The following is a 24,341-nucleotide window of genomic DNA, read 5'->3' on the forward strand; positions in this document are numbered from 1 at the left end:
GTATTAAAATACTGTGAATAATTAAATAATTGTAAACTCATAAATACTTTTTTTAACAAGTATATTTTTATTTTTTAAAAATACAAATATTTTATAAATGTAAATATAGAAATATGAATTTATATATGTCAAATAAATGTAAATATAGAATTAATTACAATTCATTACCTATTATTAAATATTAAATGAACACTAAATAATAATATAAATAATTAAGCAAATAATAGTATAAACTAGAAATATAAATTATGTAAATGTTTACATAATTTATGAATACATAAAATTTGTGTAAATATGGAATTTGCCATTTTAACAATTTTTTTTTTATTATTTTGAAAAATCAGTGAAAGTAATTTATAATGTTTTTATTTATTTATTTTTTACCAAAGCCAGTGTAAATGTTGACACAGCGTTTGGTAACGCGTCTAATATTGCCCTTTACATTCACAATATACTTTAGCACCGCCTCTTATTGTTCCAAACTTTATTGTTCAAATAGTTACCTGGCATGAACTGCGCTCCACAAGGTTTTTTTGTTTTGTTTTTATTTGTTTGAAATAAATCTTTTAATTTCTGACTGTTTTGATATAAGATGTTTTAATTAGTTTGATATTTGGCGAAACACAGATGGTACTGGACTTCCAGTCCTCTGAGCTTCATTCTGCGGTTCTGCCTCCTCTGATTTATAAGATTTGATTGGTGTCAGCCATTCTGTGTAACAGGGATATGCTTATCACACACTGATGTTCCCTGGAGTAAGAGGACAGCCTGTCTCTTCACAGGAAACAAACAACCAATCCATAATTCAAATCTTCTCTCTTTTCTCCTCCTAAGGGGAAGATGATGATGAGTGTGGGGAAGAAAAGATGCCATCTTGCTTTGACTACGTCATGCACTTCCTGACTGTGTTCTGGAAGGTTCTGTTTGCGTTCGTGCCGCCCACTGATTACTGGAATGGCTGGGCATGTTTCATTGTGTCAATCGTCATGATTGGTGTCCTCACCGCGTTCATTGGAGACCTGGCATCCCATTTTGGATGCACTATTGGCCTGAAAGACTCTGTAACTGCGGTTGTGTTTGTGGCGCTAGGAACCTCTGTGCCAGGTACTTGAAAACATATTTAAGTCACATTTCACCCCCAAATAAAATTAAAATACCGTAATATATATTTCATTCAAGAAAAATTAAAACCTGTTTCCTTTTTTGGTTATTTGATCCTCTGCTGATTTAGTATGTTTGCCCACTGACAAAGAAATGATCAGTCTATAATTTTAATGGTAGGTTTATTTGAACAGTGAGAGACAGAATAACAACAAAAAAAATCCTGAAAAACGCATTTCAAAAAAGTTATACTCTGCTTTGCATTTTAATGAGTGAAATAAGTATTTGATCCCCTATCAATCAGCAAGATTTCTGGCTCCCAGGTGTCTTTTATACAGGTAAGGAGCTGAGATTAGAAGCACTCTCTTAAAGGGAGACCTCCTAATATCAGTTTGTTACCTGTATAAAAGACACCTGTCCACAGAAGCAATCAATCAATCAGATTACACCATGGCCAAGACCAAAGATGTGTCCAAGGATGTCAGGGACAAGATTGTAGACCTACACAAGGCTGGAATGGGCTACAAGACCAACGCCAAGCAGCTCGGTGAGAAGGTGACAACAGTTGGTGTGATTATTCAATGATTCAGAGGAGAACTGGGTGAAAGTGTTGTGGTCAGATGAGACCAAAATCGAGCTCTTTGGCATCAACTCAACTCACCGTGTTTGGAGGACGAGGAATGCTGCCTATGACCCCAAGAACACCATCCCCACCATCAAACATGGAGGTGGAAACATCATGCTTTGGGGCTGTTTTTCAGGGTACAGGAAAACTGCACCGCATCAAAGGGACGATGGATGGGGCCATGTACCGTCAGGGCCAGGGCATTGAAGCCAGCCAGGGCATTGAAAATGGGTCGTGGATGGGTATTCCAGCATGATTATGACCCAAAACACACGGCCAAGGCAACAAAGGAGTGGCTCAAGAAGCAGCACATTAAGGTCCTGGAGTGGCCGCCAGTCTCCAGACATTAATCCCATAGAAAATTGGAGGGAGCTGAAGGTTTAAGTTGCCAAACGTCAGCTTTGAAACCTTAATGACTTGGAGAGGATCTGCAAAGAGGACAAAATCCCTCCTGAGATGTGTGCAAACCTAGTGACCAACTAAAAGAAACATCTGACCTCTGTGATTGCCAACAAGGGTTTTGCCACCAAGTACTAAGTCATGTTTTGCGAAGGGGTCAAATACTTATTTGTCTCAATAAATTGCAAATCAATTTATAACTTGTTTGAAATGCATTTTTATGGATTTTTGTTGTTGTTGCTATTCTGTCTCTCATTGTTCAAATAAACCTACCATTAAAATTATAGACTGATAATTTCTTTGTCAGTGGGCAAACGTACTAAATCATCAGGGGATCAAATTATTTTTTTCCCCCACTGTATATATATATATATATATATATATATATATATATATATATTAGGGCACCTTCTAATGAACAGGTTTGACTACTTTAGTAATTTCCATGAGTACAAATCTTAATGTTTAAAGACATAACGATATTCTAGGGAATTATGTGCTAATTTTATAGCAACAGTTTGGACAGGACCCTTTTCTATTCTAATATGACAATGCCTCTGTGTATAAGGCAAGGTTCAAAAAGTAATGACTGAAAAAAAGAAATGACTCATCGCCAAACATCAATGACTTATGCATATGTGTACAGTCATTATAGACACTTCCAAAACTGTTTCAACAGAGATGGAAATACAATTTTTAAATACATGAATCATGTTTCCATCTTTGTTTCTCAATCATGTTTCTCAATCTATGTTGCCACAGTTTTGGAAGTGCCTTTTTCTGTTCTAAAGAAGGGAATGTCCCAATACCTTTGTCCATATAGTGTAGTACAAGTCATTGGTGTTTGGTGATGAGTTTTTGGCTCAAGGTCTGCATTTAAAGTCACACCAGTGGTGTTCAGCAGGGTTTCTGCAGACCAGTCAAGTTCTTCCACACCAACTGAATCAATCATTTCTTTTTTAACCTTGACTTATACACAGAGGGATTGTCATGCTAGAATAGAAAAGGGTCCTGTCCAAACTGTTGCTATAAAATTAGAAGAACACAATTCCATAGAATATCATTATATATTTAAACATTAGGGTTTGTACTCATGAAAATGACTGAAGTAGTCAAACCTGTTCATTAGAAGGGGGTGTCCCAATACATTTGACAATATAGTGTATACATATATATGTATGTACACACTACTATTGTATTCAAAATGTTGTTTAAAAATAGAAAATAACATTTTTATTCAGCAAACATGCATTAAAAACAATAATTGTAATAATTTTACAACAAAGTTGTATTTCAAATAAATGCCGTTCTTTTGAACTATCTGTTCATCAAAGAATCCTAAAAAAAAATTGTATTTAGCTTTGCTATTATACAAAAAAAAAAAATGAATAAATTACATTTTAAAATATATTAAAATAGTAAACTGTTTTTTAATTTTATTATTATTATTGTAAATACTTTCTCACAATATTACTATTTTTACTGTATTTTTATCAAATAAATGCAGCCTTTGTGAGACTTCTTTCAAAAACATTTAAAAATCGTTCCGACCCCAAACTTGGTAATGGTAGTGAATATCTTTTTTTAAATTCTTAAAATATTTTTAAATATTTAAAAGAATAATCTTAAATGTATAATTATTTTCTATTCATTTAATTGAACTTTTTTACAGTATTGGGAATTCAGGAGAGAAAATGTGTGCAACATCACAATACAAATGCTTAATGATCCTAAAAATGTGGAATTTTGGGCAAAATACGATGTTCTTTACAGATTTCATACAACGATTCATACAAGAGTCATCCATTTGTTGATGCCTATTTTTTGCAGCCTGACAAAGTTTCTTGCTTTCTGTCTTTCTCTCACCACTCTCAAAATCAGACACATTCGCTAGTAAAGTGTCAGCCACCCAGGATCAGTACGCTGACGCCTCCATCGGCAATGTGACGGGCAGCAACGCTGTGAACGTCTTTCTGGGCATCGGAGTGGCCTGGTCCATCGCTGCCATATTTCACCAGTCCCAAGGCGAGTACTTCCGCGTGGACCCCGGCACGCTGGCGTTCTCCGTCACTCTGTTCACCATCTTTGCCTTCATCTGTATCGCCGTCCTCATGTACCGCCGCCGGCCCGAGATCGGAGGGGAACTGGGTGGCCCGCAGACTCCCAAAATCCTCACCACAACATTGTTTTTCAGTCTCTGGCTGATGTACATCATCTTGTCCTCCATGGAGGCCTATTGCATTATCAAGGGTTTCTAAATAAGGCAGGAGATGATGCCTCCGACAGGATGCCGTCGTTAAAATCCTCATAAATAGGACTGACAGGAGGAAAGGGTTCAAAAGACAGCCGTAGAGGATCACAGGTGTTTTATGTGTTGTCCATTATGTTTTATGTGCGTGAATACATGTTTTTTCTGCTGTTGAGCTAAAGCTTTTTTTTCTGTTTTACATATTTTTAAGCTGTAAAGATTTCAGCAAAATAATCGTTATTGGAAATGTTATTGATTTGGTTGGCTGATACTGAGCTTTAGACTGAAATCTGAAATCTGTAATATGACAAAACAGCAGATTTGATTCGATTCAAATGACAACATTTTTTTTGGTACAAAAATGAATGACCTTTGAAAAACATTTTGTTCCTCTGGTCACATAATACTTTAAAGATCACTGTCATTTTAAATCTCATTCATATACTTGAAACATTTTGCAGGAGAGGAATGTTCACCAAGCAGAAATTGTAGCGTAAATGAACACACAATCTGTGGTTAAAGATTTTTGAACCTACAAAACGGGTGTTTCTAAACGACGAACGGCGTCGTGAGACTTCAGATTTTAGCCCATTAAAGTGTAGATTTGTGAGCATTTTAAGCTTTTATTTGGGATTTACACAGTTCAGTGTATTCAGTGTTTTCAAGTAACCTAAAACCAACCCTAAGCTTAAAGGAAAATGCTGTGCTACCTTCCAGCCTGGTTCTGTGGGACACTGACTCTTAGCTCAACTCCACAGACGTTCTATAGAAGCCATTTGCTGAGGATAGTCAAAAGTAATATTAAATGTATTGCAATGTGATTTGTGTGTTTGTCCAAACTTGTATGTTTTTTTTTTTGTTTTGTTTTTTTCTTCATGGACTCTGAGGTTTCCATATGTTTCTAGTTCAGGTACCAGTAGTGTTAGCACATATAATCAAATCTTATGTCTGTCTCAGCATTTAGACAAAAAGATTTATGAAAAAATGTTTTGACATTGTACAAAAGCAAGTTCAGAATTCATTGTTTTTATTCTTTTATTACTACCATATGAGAAATGCATGTTATCTCTCCTATATTTTTGCGACTTCTTCCCTTTATGAAGAAAAGACTGTATTTTTGAAGATTTCACAAAGAACAACACACGTGTATGAAAGAAAGTCAACTGTGACACTGGGAAACTAATCTTATTGTATATAGTGTTCAGTCTTCAAATAGAAAATTCAGGATATTTCACTATTTTTACCCATTTGAGGACACGAGCACACTGGTAGAAGATTTGTTTCCTTTATTTTCACTCATTTTTGGTCAGGACATATCATTGTCCACACACGGGTGATGGCACTGTGTATCTACTCCAGCACGGGTCACTCGGTCCCCAGCCTCATTTACAGTACATTTTACAGATACATTGAAGTAGTTTTCCCTCGCTTGTGCGAGTGCTCAGTACATGTAAGTTTCATTTTGATTAATGTCATCTGTACGATAATACATCCTTTTTATTTATAAGATTGTTTCAACAATTGGATTTTGTCTTTTTTTTGTTTTTGTTTTGTGTGGCACACTCAACAGAAGGGTATGCACAATATATTATTGCCGTGTGTGGCCCCCACTTCCCTACCACAACAACATATAAGTTTAGAACCTTATTAAAAAAAAAAAAAAAAGAAAAAAAAAAAATCTAATTCAGAGTTTAGGCAAGAGTCTGTGTGTTTATTGATGATAATCTGGCGCCCCCTTGTGTCAGAATAATGGACAGTCTTGGTTTTGAACTACTGTGTAAACTAATCCTGCATATACGTCTATTTTAGAATAATGAAAAATATTTCCATGACTTTTTCCTGCCATTTGTGAATACTGAATAAGGATTAAATAAATAAATAAATATTGAGATTTCACTCACAAAGAGCAACTTTTAAAACATTTAGCACAATAGAACTGAGTATAACTAGAACAATGTACATACACTATAGAGACATCTTTTTTTTTGTCTTTTTTTTTTTGTCATTCATTTCAAATTATATGTCTTGTCCTGTATACAGTCCTGAAAATTACAATTTTAAAATGTAAAATTGTACAATTTTACAATTTTGAATTTTCCAGATCAGTGTTATTGTTTACTAAAAAAAAACAAATAAAATAATTTTCTTAAATAAAGCTAAATAAAAATTAAATTAAAAAAAAATAATAATTATATATATATATATATATATATATATATATATATATAAGATAAAAATATAAACTTGAACATTTTAATGAAAATTAGAGATGTTGCCTTGGCAATTAAAAAATGTAAATATGTATGACATGTTTAAGTACTACTGTATATTACTAATACTAAAACTAAATAGAATTTATCAAAAACATGTCAAAAGCGCATAAATGACTCAAATTAAACTAGAAACTTTTTTAATAATACATAGTCTATAAAAAATACTTCAGAATTTCACTGTTTCCAGTTTTGCAGCACCACTGCCCTCAATTTAAAAGTTTATATCAGTAACATTAATCATTTATTTACTTCTATTTTTGCTCATTTAAAAACGTTTGAAAGTCAAAAATGAATCCTAAACCCACACGAAACAATTTGGTTTCTTCGTAGACCTTTATTTCATCATGATAATATTTTATTTACGATACACTTTCAGGAACACAACAGAAGTTTTGAGGCAAACAGTACAGTTTCAGGGATATGTTACTGTTTTGGCTCAGTTTGGAAAACAGTATCCAGCAGTTAATATAATCCTGGTCGCTTCGTGTGGAACGTAAGGACTTGTACTTTCAACAGTGACGTGACGTCATGAGAGGACTTTCATTAGCAAGACTGGTAGATTCGAGAGCACCCACTTAAAACATGCTGCCGTATTACGATTGCACTGCTAGTGACAGCCACGTTCAAGTCCTGAATCTTCAGAGACATTTCATCCAATCACAAATTTGCATATCCACGTCTTAGATCTCAAGACTTCTCGTGGCTCTTTGATTTTTCAATCTTTTTGAATACCAGCCACCAGCTGTTACCCAAAGGTGATATATATGCAATCATGCCTTTATACATTTGTCTGATGTGGTGACTTCGGTGACATGAAGCGTCCTGTTCATCCCTGATTGAATTCTTTTGCTGTTTGATATTTTCATTTGACATGTCAGCTCTTGAGCCAATGGTTAGTCGACTTGTATCCGTTTGCAAGTGGTAGGGAAACCAATATGCTTTAATCGCATAATAAAAAAATAAAACTGACCATGATCAGAGCAATCATTTGAATTTCAGATGGTTTGCATAAAAAACTGTGGCTCAGATCCTTAATGTGTAGAATATTCACCTGATCCAGAGAAGGATTGCATCACAAGGACCCACAAACATACACATACCCATTTCAAATCAAAGGTTTTGTTCATTATATTCACACATACTGTATAATCGTGTGTATTTTCTTTTTTTACGTGTGTGTGTGTGTGTGTGTGTGTGTGTGTGTATGTAAGCAAATGTGTGTAGAAGACACACAGGAAATGAAACAGTTTTCGTTCTGTTTAACACCGATACATCTCATGAGCCCAACGAAGGTATCTGAAATCTACAAGACATTCAAAACAGCTCCATACAGCATGAAGTCCCACTTGAATCCATCTTACTAAAGCGCCAAGTGCTGATTAATGATTTGCTGAGTACTCCAGGCCACCAGGGGGGCGCTCATACAGACGACTCCCTTGCCGTTTTGGAGCGAAGAGCCTTTGTGCGGCTCACGAATGGATAAGTTGTGCAGATGCAACCTGATGCCACTGTGAGGCCCAGACTGACCCATGCGCAGAAGATGGACCATCCATACCCGTGATCTACATCACTGGGCAGACCGTAGATGAAAGGGGGGTTTCTGGATAGGTCGTATGAGACACTGGCTGCGTAGGTGCACAGTGAGATTGTGCAAAAGATTCCTGTGGGACAGAAGAAGGTTTGAGGTTACTGATCTAATGAACACATGAGAATCAGCAAAAAACATCTGAACTCTTGGTATGCACAGTATGTGTTTGTAACCACAAGAGTTCCAATCAAAGACACAGCATTAATTTTGCAACACAAAGTAGCTGTTTTTTCCTTGAATGATTCAGTAGTTTTGAAAAAATTTGTTAATGATTCCATGACTTGACGTCCCAATTTGCATACTTATGCACTATTCTATGCCATTTTTTGGTATAGATAGTGTTCACACTGAAAATTCCAGAAGGAAAAAAGTGCACTTCAAATACCTGGATATTGCACTTAATTAAAAAAACAAAGTGCTGAATGTCAGACACTCCATGCACTCAATTGTTTCCTGAATAAAGCAGAATTCAAAACAGGCCAAATAAAGGATGTGAAACAAAGACTGCCTACTAAGGATTCTTAAGAATTAAGATTGTGGTTGATGACATGTCAGTCAAGATATGCAGCCTTACTAGGTCACAGCAATCTGATTGAAAGGCACCCATACTATGGAAGTAAGCTGATGCAGTGAGTCATTTAAAGCCTGGAATACACTACACTCTTAAAAATAAAGGTGCTTCAAAAGGTTCTTCTCAGCGATGCAATAGAATAACCATTTTTGGTTCCACAAAGAACCATTCAGTCAAAGGTTCTTTAAAGAACCATCTCTTTATTACCTTTTTATAATCTGAAAAACCTTCTTTCGCCACAAAGAACCTTATGTGAAACAGAACATCTTCAGATGTTAAAAGTTCTTTATGGAACCATTTAGACAAAGAGGTTCTTCAATGGCATCGTGAAGCACCTTTATTTTTAAGAGTGTACGCGATTTTTGCCCCAATTTTCCCACGATTTTACAGTCTGAACAAGTTGACGCTAGTTGAGGAAAGTCAGAGCCAGTCTGCAGATTACAGCTGACAGATTCCACAGAAAATTGTGTAGTGTATGATGGTCACATCATACTTTAGTAATAGCTTCAGACTCTGATTCTATCCAGTCGGAGGATATCAAACATGTTTGATATTTTCAGCTGATTTTAGAACACGTGTTTTCATTTGTCATGCGTCTCCTAGCAACAAGGCGCAAGTTTCTGCATGAGTTTGTTGTGATCGGAACAACTTTAAAGTCTGGTAGTGTATGATCTTCAGTCGTGTAGTGTATGATGCTCAGTTTTCCTTTGTCACTATTTACAAAGTCGGTAAGTGTATGATGCCTAATGTTTTAAAAATCTGTTCAGATTTTAAAAGTCGTGTGGTGTATTCCAGCCTTAAATCTGTGTAATTAATCTGTTTAATGAATGATTCAACGACTCATTCATAAATGTGTATAGTAGGCGAAAAACAGTATGTGAAAGAAGTGTGCTTCTGATGAACACTATATTATCCCATGAGGGCACATGAGAGAAGTTAAAGGGTTAGTTCACCCAAAAATGAAAATTAGGCCATGTTTTTGTTCAACAGTCCAAAAGTAGTCAAATAAAATGCACGCATCCATAATAAAATGTTCCTCACATGGCTCTGGGGGTGAATAAAGGCTTCCTGTAGCGAATCGATGCGTTTCTGTTAGAAAAATAACCATATTTAAAATATTATAAACATTTTTCTCTCACTTCCGCTGACTGTTATATGTGCAAGGTGTTCAGGCGGATGACGTAGGACATATGCACAGCGCGCGCCTCTGAGATATGCTAGTCTCGCGAGTTTGTTTACAGGAGCAAAGGAAGCAAAGTTTCCTTACTTTAGCAAAGGAAAACCAGTCTCCTCTTGGCTTATATCGAAATCCTCCTACATTTTTCTTTACAAATCCTCCTTTTGTGCTTCTAATTTGAGACCGGCTTTTTGTTTTGCTGTCTCTCCTCCGTGCTTCCGCGTTCATCACGAATCACTGGCACGTGTGCGATGCGTACGTCCTACGTCATCTGCCGGAATGGTTTGCATGTATGACAGTGAGAAAAAGTGTTTATAATGTTTTAAATATGGATATTTTTCATACAAAAACGCCTTTATTCACCTATTCACTTTGTGCGCTCTGACACGGGTGAGAAGCGCATGGCGGAACGAGTGAAAGAGACGCACTGAATGAAAATGCACATTTACTCTCTGACAGCAGATGGCGCTGATGGAATAGAAGAAATGCAGCCATAACCCTGTTTCTGCAAAGTATTTTAATGCACAGCCATTCGGATTTTTTGTATTTGCTATGGTGTTCATCGCAGCACTGAATACTTTTTTACAATTTAATCTGCATGGACTACAACATGCCCTTGATATTGTTTGAAAATGTTTTGATTCTTTATTGTTCAGTCACACTTTACATTAAGGCCCATTCGTTAATTCATTAGTTACTGCCAATGAAAAAATCCTTTAAAGCATTTATTAATCTCAGTTAATTTCAACATTTAATAACATGTTGTTAAAATCATTAAAGTTGCAACTGTGTTATTTAATGAACCCAAACTAACAAGTTGCATTTTTAACAAAGAATAATAACTTCTGTAACAAATGTGGCTATTGCTCATTGTTAATGTTAATGAGACCTTACTGTAAAGTTTTACCGACTGTTCTTAATAATTAATTTGAACTTTAAAACATCTGCTTACTTTAAACATTTTTGTGTATCCCTTTATTGTACATTGTAAAAAAACAAAAGTTGAGCAAACTTAAAAGTTTAAGGCAACCAGCTTCAGAAGATTTTTGAGTTTTGAAGTTTATACAACAAAAAGTTGAGAAAACTCAAAAATCTGCTGAAGCTGGTTGCCTTAAACTTTTAAGTTTGATCAACTTTTCTTTTCTTTTCTTTTCTTTTTTTACAGTGTATTTGAATGTTCAGTTCTTTTTGCTATAAGAAAAAAGATATTAAACCTGTTATATTATGACATTTTTTTTAAATATGCGTTTTTGAATGAACTGGTTAAAAGAACGATTAAGTTCCAAAGACAGTCATTTACCGCCACCTGCTGGTGTAATGACATAACCTGCAGAAAAACTCACTGAAATATTCTCACTACTAATAAATATTTGATATAATTTACGTGAGAAATATACAAGCAATTTCAGTGACAATAGTTTTTTTTTTTCAGTGTGTATATACTCACACACACACACACACACACACACACATATATATATATATATATATATATATATATATATATAAGCAAGACAAGAATTATAAGACAGAAGGAGATAAACGGATAAATAGACAAGACGTGGGAGAATGCACAAGGTAGAAAACAACTTGGAAAGGAAAGAGAACCACCTACGAGAAAGTCTATGCTACTGGGCAAAACGAGTAACAAGTAGCTGAGCAAAAATGAAGAGAAAGTTAGATAATAAAAGCGAATAAGCAGAACTGTGTACCTGCCATAAGGAAGAGGAGTCCAGACACATGCTGGGTGAGGCTCTCCTCCCAGAAAAATCCCACGGCGGCCACAATGCTTCCACACAGCATCACGGCAGCAGCCATGCCCAAGAACCCCGCCGTGATGCGCCGCAGATCTGAACACCGTAGAAAAACACACTGTTTCCATGACTACCGCCCACTTAGCCAACAACACTATACAGCTATGGGTACCACCTTATCTTTAGGAACTTTCACTGAACTCAATCACTCATGACTCCATGCATAAAGAAGTTTCGGAGCTGCTGATTGCAGATATTGATTCAGTACGTTTAACTTATCACATTATAAAATCTGATTGGGATACATGCACAGAGGAAGAAAAGCTTAATTAGGAGGCATTTTAACGAGGGCTGTAATTAAGGCTTGCAGGCTCCCTCAAGACTTGCTAAGTTACAACATCATAAGAGCTAATAAGATTCCTTCCAACAGAAAATGACATTTGACCAAGGTTGTGTACACAAAACAGTACCGTGGGGCACATAATCATCTCATGGAGATGCAAGAAAAGGTTATGATTACATATTCATGACAAGACATGTAATAACAGCATTAGCACAAAACACAAGAGCTGTATTCTTATTGGTATAATGGATAATAGAAACTAATGATCTTAAAATTTAAGAAAATCAAAGTGCTCAACTCTATTTTTACATATTCAGTAGCCTTTAGTAATGTCACACTTTTATGTCACACTGTGCTGTTGCTAGTTGATGGTATTCTACAGAGCATTGGTTGAGGCGCTGATATTTTTAGACATTTTCCAGTAGTGAAACACTTTTAGATAAGAAAAAAAACTTTAAAAGCCATTGCTTTATATTTCTCTTCAGCTTTTTACATCTAACAATACCTTCATAATGCGTAAAAAGAAAACTTAATACACTGTAAAAATGTATTTTTGAAGATTCACAAGAAAAGAATATTTCAGTCTTTCTACTTCAAAATGTCATGTTTAATTCAGTGTGTTACTTGTCATTTCTTTGTATTTGTTTATGAATTTTACTAGCACTTTTTGTGTGAAATTTGTTCAGTGTAGTTTTTCAGCACATATTCAGAATTTAGAATATTTTTATTTTTTACTCTGTAGATGAGTTTTTATACAGTCATGACCAAACGTCTTGGCACCCTTGGTAAATATGATCAAAGAAGGCTCTGAAAATAAACCTGCATGATTAATCCTTTTGATATTTTATTTTTAAAAAATCACAAAAATCTAACCTTTCATTGAACTAAAACAATTGAAAATGGGGGGAAATCATATTTACAATTTTGAGCACACCAGCGTGATTATGAACATGAAATTATCCAGCCATGGCTTCCTGTTTCACAGAAACATAAATAGGAGGGAAAACAAAGGCCAAATTCCCTTAATCATCCATCACAATGAGTTAAACCAAAGAATATAGTTCTGATGTGCAGCAAAAGATAATTGAGCTTCACAAATTAGTGAAGTGGCTTTAAGAAAAGAGCCAGAGCAGTGAAAATTCCCATTTCCACCATCAGGGCAATAATTAAGAATTTCCAATCAACATAAAATGTTATGAAACTGCCTGGAAGAGGACGTGTGTCTATATCGTCCTAATGCACGGTGAGAAGGAGAGTTTGAGTGGCTAAAGACTCTCCAAGGACCACAGCTGGAGAATTGCAGAAAATAGTTGAGTCTCGGGGTCAGAAAACCTTAAAAAAAAAAAAGTCAAACAGCACCTACATCACCACATGTTGCTCATCCAAAAACAAACTCCAGCATATTCAGTTATCAGACACGACTGGAACTTCAAATGGGACTGGCTTCTATGGTCAGATGAAACTAAAAAATGAGCTTTTTAACAGCAAACACTCAAGATGGGTTTGGTGCACGCAGGGATAAAAAAGTACCCTGTGTTTACAATGAAATATACTGCTGTATTTTTGTTGTTGTGGGCCTATATTTCTGCTGGAGGTCCTAGATATCTTGTTCAGACACACGGCATCATGGATTCTATCAAATACCAACAGATAAAAAAATCTAAAAGTGACTGACTCTGTTAGAAATCTTATAATGGGCCATGTTTGGATCTTCCAACCATACAATAATCCAAACACAAACCTCAAAAACAACACAAAAATGGGTCACTGAGCACAAAACCAAGCTTCTGCTACCCATTCCAGTCCTCTGACCTGAACCCTATAGAAAGTGAGTGGGGTGAACTGAAGAGAAGAAGCACCAACATGGAGCTGGGAATCTAAAGGGTCTGGAGTGATTCTGGATGAAGGAATGGTCTCTGATCTCTTGTCAGGTGTTCTCTAACCTCATCAGGCATTATAGGAGAACATTTTGAGCTGTTAAACTGGCAAATGGAGGTTTCAAAAAGTATTGAATAAAAGGGTGCCGTTAATTGTGGCCAATGTGTATTAGAGAAAAACATTTATTCATAATGATATTTCCCCCCATTTAAAATTCTTATTCTCCAATGAAAGGCTAGATTTTTGTGAATTTTTTAAATAAAAGATTAAAAGGATTAACAATGCAGATTAATTTTCACAGCCTTCTTTGATCATATTTACTTTTGGCCATGACTGTACCTGAAAAAGTTTAAGGATCCCGCCACAAGGGAATTATTATATTTGAGGCTCCATAACATAATCAACACTAACATACCTGGAATAAAAGCCAAAAAACTCTTTGAACATAAGCATTACATAAAAATCTGGCCTAACAATTAAAAGTAAATTACATGCTTCATGATCCACTATATTTGCTATAATAATACGCAGTACCATGTTTATTTTCTATCCAAAATACATTTTAATCTATTTTTACTTGGTAAAATCCAGATCCTCAGTATTGTCCTTCCAGCTACAGTTTCTTCTATTTTTTTAATGTGTAAGCACTATACAAATACATTTAACTGATTTTAGTATCATAATCACAATCAAATAATTGTCAAATCTAATATTTACATGGCAGGTGTCATTTTTACATGGTATTGCACTGCATGATTTTCGCTATGCAAAGCACATTTAACTCCAGCTTGCATGCACTGCTTAATATTCAATGCATATCAAGAGCTGTAGAAGGCGGTGAGGAAGCTTTAGACTACTTACGTAAGAGGTGCCACTCGTCCTGCTGTATGGTCCTTGTCAGGTTGAGAGGGATGTTCCTGAGTCTAATGGGTTGGGAGAAATGGTACTTGACAGATGTGCATCGGTCTGCAATACCTGCACAGGGATCACACACTGGTTTAACATGCCTGACTGAAGGACAAACTCTGCCCTTCAAATGCAGATTTGCAAAGATCTTTCCAATGAAATCCCTCCCAAATCTTCTGGCATGTGATGCTAGTTGTTCAAAAAAGCTGCTTAATATTCTTGCAATCTTGCTGTTGTTATAATGTTTGCACTAATCTCTGCGACTCTATTTGTTTTGTTTGTCTTTTTCCTGGACGCTCCAGCACTGGGCCAAGAACAAGTATAGAGCCAAGCATTGCTGAAACACCCGCCTCCCCGACAGAGTGACCTTCTGTCATTATTTCCGCCTGGGTTCACACCGCACCACACAGATTTGGCTGCCGTTGTGAGCTAATTCTGAGAGCTGTGTTGAGACCGCAGCGATTATGCAGCAAGCCTAAGATGGATAGTTAAGTACAAAAAATTAAAAAAAAACACTATCTGGAATCATAATGTGGAGATGCGGTCAGCTTCATGGCACTTCATTCACTCTGAAAAATGTATTCAGTCTGGCTAGATCCTATCAGTTGCTTAGAAATGTGTGGGTGAAACTGAAATGTGCCTTCTTTGAATTGACTGCATTTTAAATCACAGCCAAGCCAACGAGAAACGAGAAAAAAAGGCTAGACGTGCACTTCTTCTGTATTCACTGATAATGAATGAGAAAACTCTGTAGGTTTTCTCAAAGTGATACTAAGTTGTAGCCATATACTTTAATGAATACTAAAACTTGTATTCTCAACCTGTTAACCAGTTTCCCACAACTTTTACAATCGTGATTACTGCAAGATGGTTTCAAACAGTGTCTATCTATCTATCTATCTATCTATCTATCTATCTATCTATCTATCTATCTATCTATCTATCTAAATGTAATTTAAATTTAATAAAACATGCATTTTCAGGGATTCCATGACTTTTAGAACCCTGTAAATGACATATCTTTGTTCTAGCTGATCATGAACAAGCCCCCTTAAATTGTAGCTTAAATGTGAGCACATGGTGCTAGCAACACCACCGTCGTGGGTTCAGTTCTCAGGGAATGAATGAACTGGTCAAATGTGTGAATGCAGTGAAACTTGCTTTGATTTGTTTCTGCAAACTGCCTAAATGTATACACATCTACACATTGTGACTTGTTGATGTGTAAATGCATGTTCAGATACTGTAAAAGATTGTAAATATATATAATCATCGATGTAACATTGTTATTAAATGGAATATTCTATAGTATGCTCTTATTGATACATATAAAAGTCAAAAATTTAAAGAGAAATGTGATCTTCCGGTTGCTATGGTGCACCCAACCTGAGCTAATTTCATTGTGATCTGATGAGAAGCTCTTTAGAGTGCCTCTCTTCTTTGATGGGCTGATTCGGGGACTCACGGTAATAGGCTGTGTCACAAATCAACGCCTGAGTGCTGAAGGTCAGGTGATCTGTGTGACTTTGGGCTTGATTTAAATGCAAGGTGGCACACGGCTTCCGCTTTTAATCCTGACATGATCAGATCTCTGTAACCTGTATTGACTATGAATCATCACTCATTTCCTGTGCCTTTTTTCACCTTGAGACTTTCATCTCTTTCAAAGGAAACTTTTGCAGAACAGCTGGCTTGGTTGGCAATTTAATAAAGTTTTGTTCTGGTGAGATCCATCATGCATGAAATTGATTTGCAGAAAGTGCCTTTGCAGTAAAATAAACAGGTCAAGAGAAAGAAAAAAAATGGCAGGCACTATTGTCAGCAAAAAGTCCATTAAGCTTAAGTTCGGATAAGTGTCAGAACAAAAAGGATTAAATCGATATTTCTTCCAGGAAACGAGTCTGCATAAGCTAAATATTCATCCACACTCACCTATGTTTTTGACGCAACACACCATACAGACCTTCATTATCATAATCATCATCATCACTCACAAAGCCAAAGTCTCCACATCTAACAGCATCTGTCAAACAGCCAGAACTAGCAATAGGAACTGGTTCTTTGTCGATTCCTTAACACTTCAATTAACCATTATGTTTGATAATTATAAGATAATTTCACATTTCAAAATTAAGTAAAATAAAGTTATTGCAAAACGTCTGTTTTCCCAGACTTTTTCCTTTTTACACAGTTTTTATCTTTATAGTCGGCATAATTAGGCAATGCAGTCCTAAAACATTCATTTAAATAGCCTACCACTTGTCACAACAAGATTCAGAACGTGTATCTTTAAATGCATCTTATCATATAACCGTCCACCAGCCGAACCCGGGCATCCCACACTTAAAACCTCTCCGATTGATTTATAAATGTTTTGATTCCCTGAAAAGAACCAGCTCATAAGAATCATTTGTTCGGGAATCTGGCTACTCCGGTCTCTGAAAACAGTCGGCTCAATTGAATCATTCATTCAGGAATCAGAATGCATTATAGGCAGGCACCCTATCGTACTGAGTTAACTCAAAGAACCGACTCATAAGCGTCATTCGTTCGAGAATCGGACTACTCTAGTCGCGCTTGTGTGTTCGGGCTAGAGATTCAGTGCAGGAAACACTGTTTGTAGCAGATGCCGAAAGAATACACGTTTGAGAACCCTAACAGAAATGTTAGAACTCGAAAGTCGTTCGGTTCTGGTACTTCAAAAAAAAAAAAAAACCCGGTTCCAACCCTAACCAGAGCTAAGCAAACGTTAGAGCTCTGTGTATTGTGTTTTGCGTTGAAATCAACTTTCCACTCAGGTCTTACCCTTCGAAATGAGTTTGTCAATATCCCTGTCCATTCCCTGGAAGTAGCATTTCCTCCAAAGTCCAGAATAGGTGGAGAAAAGCGGACGCCCGCACTCCGTCTCCAAAATGCCCATGCCCAAAATCGCTCTCCAGTTCTCCAGCAGTTCCTCCTCTCGACTCCCTACATGGATGGGCTTCATGAGAGCCAGGTTGCGCTTCGCATTCCCGCTGTCCACCAAAGGCAGGTGATAGATGGGCATCTCCCTGTTCTTCTGGTCGTTGGACTCCGACCCGTATTGGTCGCAGTTCTCCTTGTGTCTCCTGGTGTCGGTTTCGTACCAGTGGTCGGTAAAGATCGCCGTGACCAGCAGCATGAGCGCGAGCAGGCTCATGGACAAGCTGATCGCCGTTACAAGAGCCCGTTTCTCCATGTCTCCAACATCCGCGCAACTCACTCAGTCATCTCTCACATGAAGCGTACTTTCCTCGCCGTTTCCCGGGACAATGCACGGCTTTGAGCAGCGATCTGTCATTACAGGTGGATGAGCGGAGTGTGTCTGCGCGCACGGTACTGTGGGCATCTATATGGGGATGCGCGATGGCCGTGCGTGTGTGTTTACCTGCACTCTGTTCGGCGTTTGTGCATCTTCCCCTTTTTCCGCAGTAGCCGCTTGTTCTTCTTTCCCTTTTCCTGAGAAAGAGGATGCATCCACGTAGCACACGATTTCACCGTGCAACTGAACGCGCGTGTGGGAATGTCAAGGTTGTCGCGCGCATACTGTGCCAACAATAGCTAAGGGTGTGTCAAGGAGACAGGCGAGGCGGTTTCCTGCGAGCGCGCGACTGAACTGTTATGATGATGATGATGATGATGACTACAGTTTGACCAGCCAAACATCAATGCAGCAGAAGAACATTATGCAAAAGAGGGAAAACAACTCAGGAACTTCATTAGACTGCAAAATCTTCTGTAGAAATGCTTTGTAGTATGTTCTTGTAGGCTAACAAACAAAGGTATTTATGCATCAGTTATGTCTGTTATGATAAAAAATAACATCTTTTAAAACCAACTTTAAACCGGATGTGCCAAGTAAATCAGTATTTGTGTGCATGTTGGTTTAAAAATAACAAATTTAAAAACCATAGGCGTTGATTTATATATACAGTAAGTTTGTTTTATGTACTTTTTAAAATGTAATGAAGCTTGTAATGTAATGAAAATGTAATTGTACCTTGGCTGTATTCAGCTTTATCGTGCATTTATTTAGTTTTCAGACATATTTTCAAGGTAAACTTTTATTTATTTGTTATTATATTTGTGTAATATTCTATAAAGTTTTTATATGGTTAATCCATTAAACTTAAACACAAGTGACTTACCATAACAAGGTCAAAATATATTTATATGCTTTTATACATTATATGCATATGCATTTTACATAATGTATTGTATATTTTTTTCATAACAAGGTCAAAATAAAGGACATTTATGTGTATCTCTGATATATGGATCAGGCCAAAATTTGGCCATTTCACATAATACAGTGCACATATTAAATAAATATATATAATAAATAAAACATTACACTAAAATAGATAGATAGATAGATATGCATTAATCAATCAATCAATCAATCTATCTATCTATCTAAAACCAATTATATTTTTTTATGAATATTAAGAAACTGTTGCAATTGAAAATAGTGTATAAAATACAGAGAAGGTAAAATTATGGTAATTTAATAAAAACCTGAACAATTGATTATAAAACACATCTAGAACAGCCAGGAATTAATACTTCTTCAAGATATACAGGCCAGCTGTATGTGTGTCGGTTGTTTGATAACTGCTGTCATGCTGAGACCTTGATCTGTGCCAGTGCATGCTTTAATAATCAGTCAATAAATTGCATCCTGGATGTGTGCCTGGCATTTGAGAAATAAATTAGACTGAATAGTCCTGGCTCATAAAACCTTCATAACAACCACATGGTGTAAGTACAAATGTGTTCAGAAGCTCACTCTTGGCACACACTCCTCTGTGATTCGGAAATAAATAGCGCTGAATCACAATCCTGTCTGAGCTGAAAGAGAAGAAGATGGAGGAAGAAGTATGAGACTGTTTTGTAAGTCACAACCACATGGAGAATCTTGACAACTGTTAATTTGTCAACTGTCTGTGATTTGTCACATATTTGGAGAGATATATGTGAGAAAACAGACCTCAAACTGCCTTGTGTAACTCCCAAAATGAAGAAAATTCATGTAGAAAAACCACAACCCATCAATGTTATCATCACATACAAACCAGAAAATAACAGTAAAATAAAAAATAAATAAAACAAAAATGCAACGGTGAAGGAACATTCAACAGTGAAGGTGATCAAATTCAATTGCCCCCTGCTTTAATTTTAAATAAATAAATAATTAATAAAAAATAAAAAAAAAAAACATTTCAATACCTGGTTTCTTTTTTGGTGGCCAAAACCTCACTTTTTATGAGTTTGGACTTTTCAAGTGAAGTCATCATATGAGTTCCAAGGTTAGTCAGTGACAGAACTAAACTTCTGCTTTTTATGTGATAGGCTATGTTAAATTAAGTCAGGTTAAACATTGTTATAAATTAATCTAAATAGCCTACAAATTGTTCTAAATGTATATTGTCAGTCAAATAGTGTATCTTTTTAATTAAAAGTTCACTCTGCACTGTAGGATTAATATGAAATATAGGCTATATCAAATCAAGACAAACAAAGTATCAAACCACTCCCCATATTCATAGGCTACTTCAAAACGAAAATGAATTAATGAACATGCTGTTCTAATAGACTGCAAGAATATTTTAGGTTGGCAGGTTAGCTTCTGGTGCGCCTCTGGTCCGCCTCTGGTCATCTGACCCAAACCCATCCTCCTCCTCTCTTCATCCTCCCATTCCAAGCATTCTCCGCTCCACGAGCTCAGCGCATGCGCACTGGAGCTCACGGGAAGCCATGTTAAAGTTACAGTCAAGTACTGAGAGTGAGATTCCCTTCTGACGCCGTATGTTTATTTTTTTTCCGTTTTTCTCCTTTCGTCCGGGTCAGGGCGCCCAGCAAATCTATCATTGATAGTCAGAGGCCGGAGTCCCCACGATGAACTCTAGTTTCGATCTATCCAGGCGAAATCCGCAAGAGGATTTCGAGCTTATCCAGAGGATAGGCAGCGGGACCTACGGGGATGTTTACAAGGTAAAAATGTGTTTTCTACAAACAAGGCCCATGTTTTGGACAGTGCAGTCCACATTTAAAGGGCCCGATCTTTAGAATAAAACCAGTGTGAGGCATATGGGAGTTTAAATGTTTTAGATTTGGAGTCATAAAGATTGTACGTCTCTGAACTGGACCAGGACACTGATCACTTAAAGGTGTACACAGTAATTTCTTTTGCGAAGTAATTTTTATACACTAATCGCACTATGAAGTAATGTAATTTAAATGATGTACACTCATATAATATGAAGAATGAAAACCAATCAGTTCTCTAGTAAAAGCTGTTTTACTCTGTATGGAGTGGGTCCTTCGTGGGCACCGCCATGTTGATATCACATGACCAAACCTGTCATGCAGTTTTTGGAGTTACTACTACAAATTAAAAACAACAATATATTTGTTTGAACAAATTTGAACTACTATTTAGGGGTGTCCCCGACTAAGGATTTTCATAGTCGAATCGGAATTTTCGAATCATGGCGATAGTCCACTGATAGTCGAATCATATATTTGGGGGCGGGGCAAAATACAATTACCAAGAGTCAAGTCAGACATTCGACAGTCATAAATACACAGGGAAAATGTGTAACGGAGGCCTGGCAGATACAAACGGGGTAAATAATGTTTTATGTTTTGATTAAAAGATAGTTAAAATTAAACGTCAGCGAAACCCTTAAGAATTCACAACAAAATTTTTTTTTTTTTTTACAATAGTGCTCTAATGTTATGTTATAACGTTCTGCATTTCTGCACGCGCTGAAGATGACCAGTAGAATGAAGCATAAATAGCCGTTTTTTAATCAGTGGGATTTAACTCATTTATCTCACATAGAATACACTTCGTTATTTATATAACATAACGTTAATTTTATGACTTAAAGGCTATCTGCACAAAATGCCCCGAGTGCACATGAACGCGTATGCGCGGCTCTGAATGAACTCCTTTTGTGGACGCGTTCTTCACGCAATAACATGCAGAAACACAACTAAACACTAAAAAAAATCACAGCTTTATTATAATAGTGTTCTCATTATAATGCTATGTATATGACAGTGCCAGTCATAGTTATTAATATTCTGCATTGTTGTCCTGCTTGCACCGCGCGCTGAAGAGATAATAACCATATAGTAGCCTACTACAATGAAGCTTTATTGTAGCGTAACAACCAAATCTTATATGAGATAAATAATATATACACGATATAAATAAATCAACTGAAACGTTTTGAAATCACTTGTTGTACCCTACCTGATCTAAAAAAGAAGTCTTCCACTCTGCCTGTGTCAATTTGAGTCTTGTTAAAGATTTAAATCCCTGCAGCCAAAATGCTCCTCTGTCGGTGATGGATTAGAATCACGATTAGAATGCGAAACTTTAATCTACAGGGGAATTTGAATTTATTCACGCATGTTAAAATATTTATTTAAATAAAGCTGCTTTCTTTTAAGATTCTTATTTACAGCATTATCATAATAGGCTGTATACTAACTTATTGGGAGAAAACCGGTAGTTCGATGTGAAATCAGACACTGAGCACCCACATATAGCCAAAATGGCACGATCATAACAGCCCGCGAATATTCGACTGTGAGATTGGGAGTCGAATCAGGCTCCTCGAATCGAAGCATCGAATCGTCAACTATTCGGGGTCACCTCTACTATTTACTATTTGAATTGGAACTGAATATTTTAATTCGTCTAGGCCAAAAGGTGTCAGTATAAACTTTAAAGTACTTAATTTAACAAAAACATACTTTAGGTTGCATCTGAAATAATCACTGTGTCCTAATTAGTAGATTAAAAGCGGTATCTGAATAGTATTCATAAAACATTAATTGGAAAGGTACCCAGATTTTGTCCCATGAGTCCATGCGAGGGGATTTGTGAATTTCAGTGAAGCAACATGTAAATCACATGAGTGACATTACCGACCATTATTTCATTCTTAAACTGCATGGCTTTCTTTATTCCTTTAAAACAGAAAAGTAGACGGTCTCAATCATTATACATTTTTGTTGTGTCTTTTTTCCAAACAATCAAAGTGAATGGTGGCAGAAGCTTTCATTCAGCCTGAACAAATGATGACCGGATTTTCAATTTTAGAAATACGACAATAGCATCAAAACACTCTTTCAAGCTCTGTAAACATTATGTGGTTAAGACACACTCAGTTACTGTCAAATACAGCCTTTCATTGCAATATGTATTTACACATTTTACATGATTTCATGTCAACTTATTTGAGTTTATTCCCAGTTTCTTGCACCTCAGAATGAGTGTGACTGAATAACATTATTGTGTGGTTTTGTTTCAATGTCACTCCCATGAGTTGTTGCAAAATTGTGCAAGACATGACAAATATTTGAGGAAGGCCTTGTGATGTCACTGCTTAAGTTTGTGGTTGTCACTGAAACTAACCCAAGCACTGCAGAAAGATCAGTTTGGTGACAGCTGGCTAGTAGATCAGTGATACTGTTGTCCAGAGCGGATAACTTAAAAGATGTTGCAAGTGGTGTGAAATGTGCTGGATTATCCTCTGCTTTATCTGAGTAAATCTTTAGCAGTAGGTCAGTGTAACCCTGCAAGCCTTTCACCTGTCAGTCAAGGGTTGCACATGGCCAACTTTTTACATGTATGAATTGTATTTAGTCTGCATTCGTCTCAGCTTCAGCATAAGATTAGCATGTCATACTTGTCAGAAGAATAACAGTGTATTATCTGACAGAACGTGTTAGGATTACGTAAAAGATAAGTAAAATTATGTTTATGCTGATTGGATGGATTTTAGATAACAGATAACGGATTATGTTGGCTACTGTCTGGTTTAACAGCATTGAGTGCAGTTTAGATGCACAGTTATTTACAGTCCTTGGGTGTTTTTCTTTGATAAGCAACAGTAATCTAGAAGGTAACCGAATATTGTAGATTGCAGGAGATGGTTGTTGTGTGAGAAATAACCCACATTGATTGACCGCTATTCTGAATATTGGTGGCCACCTCAGTGTCTGTGGTGGTTTAGTGTAATTAATGTGTTTTTTTTTATCGAGTCGGTCATGCAGTACTTCATGTCTAGACAGTTGTGATCAGAATTTGTGGGGTAATTATTTTTTAGGGTGTTTGCGATGTATTTGAATGAACTCTTGCTGTTTTACTGGTGCATTTAGTGGCATATGAGTACATATGTATATAAATAAATGTTGACATTTATTAGACTTCAGATGATGATGGTGATAAAAGATGATCATTTACCATATAATGTCCAGGTGTTTAAGGCTTTTAATCACAGTGATGACAAAGTTACATTTCACATGGAAATTCTCCTCATGAACAGTCTAAATGCATGTTATTGATCTTATTGTGAACAATTAATTTCAATGTTTCTCTCTTTTTCTTTTTCAACCTCATAATTCTTAATCAAAATGGCATAACTTGATCTTCAAATTA

At 36.4% G+C, this 24,341-nt stretch overlaps 3 protein-coding genes across 13 annotated transcripts in view; 2 read left to right on the top strand and 1 right to left on the bottom strand.

Moving 5' to 3' along the window:
* Positions 1–6,051, top strand: part of slc8a1a (solute carrier family 8 member 1a) — a 44,273-nt gene extending 38,222 nt beyond the window's left edge. For all 5 annotated transcript variants that reach the window (XM_058790538.1, XM_058790540.1, XM_058790541.1 and 2 more), the window contains 2 exons: positions 835–1,104; positions 4,007–6,051. In XM_058790538.1, coding sequence (XP_058646521.1) covers positions 835–1,104; positions 4,007–4,383 — 647 coding nt within the window. In that variant the 3' untranslated portion in view covers positions 4,384–6,051. The remainder of the gene's footprint in view (positions 1–834; positions 1,105–4,006) is intronic.
* A 1,773-nt stretch (positions 6,052–7,824) lies between these two features.
* On the bottom strand, positions 7,825–19,125 carry tmem178a (transmembrane protein 178a). Of its 2 annotated transcripts, none has more exons than XM_058790543.1 (4): positions 17,669–19,125; positions 14,819–14,932; positions 11,695–11,832; positions 7,825–8,307 (listed from the first exon to the last, which is right to left on the bottom strand). In XM_058790543.1, the coding sequence occupies exons 1-4, from the start codon at positions 18,078–18,080 to the stop codon at positions 8,066–8,068; spliced, it is 906 nt and encodes a 301-aa protein (XP_058646526.1). In that variant the 5' UTR covers positions 18,081–19,125; the 3' UTR covers positions 7,825–8,065. The 2 variants fall into 2 exon arrangements, with proteins under 2 accessions (XP_058646526.1, XP_058646527.1); XM_058790544.1 differs by having other exon boundaries at positions 8,076–8,307; positions 11,699–11,832.
* Positions 19,126–20,549: 1,424 nt separating this feature from the next.
* Positions 20,550–24,341, top strand: part of map4k3a (mitogen-activated protein kinase kinase kinase kinase 3a) — a 68,539-nt gene continuing 64,747 nt past the window's right edge. For 2 of the 6 annotated variants that reach the window (XM_058790909.1, XM_058790914.1), the window contains exon 1: positions 20,552–20,875. In XM_058790909.1, the coding sequence (XP_058646892.1) occupies positions 20,780–20,875 (96 nt within the window). In that variant the 5' untranslated portion in view covers positions 20,552–20,779. Of the gene's footprint in view, positions 20,876–24,341 lie in introns of all 6 variants that reach the window. The other 4 variants (XM_058790913.1, XM_058790911.1, XM_058790910.1 and 1 more) reach the window with 4 other exon arrangements.

Source organism: Onychostoma macrolepis, chromosome 11 (genome assembly GCF_012432095.1).
Source record: "Onychostoma macrolepis isolate SWU-2019 chromosome 11, ASM1243209v1, whole genome shotgun sequence".
In the NCBI taxonomy this organism is placed as follows: Eukaryota; Metazoa; Chordata; class Actinopteri; order Cypriniformes; family Cyprinidae; genus Onychostoma; species Onychostoma macrolepis.

Bases quoted from the DNA above. Each gene is read 5' to 3' on its own strand.
- tmem178a (XM_058790543.1), bottom strand. From the start codon at position 18,080: ATGGAGAAACGGGCTCTTGTAACGGCGATCAGCTTGTCCATGAGCCTG. The intron at 14,933-17,668 runs GTAAGACCTGAG...ATCCCTGTGCAG, and splicing joins TGACAAACTCATTTCGAAGG to GTATTGCAGACCGATGCACA. The intron at 8,308-11,694 runs GTACACAGTTCT...TCTGTCCCACAG, and splicing joins ACTCCTCTTCCTTATGGCAG to GAATCTTTTGCACAATCTCA.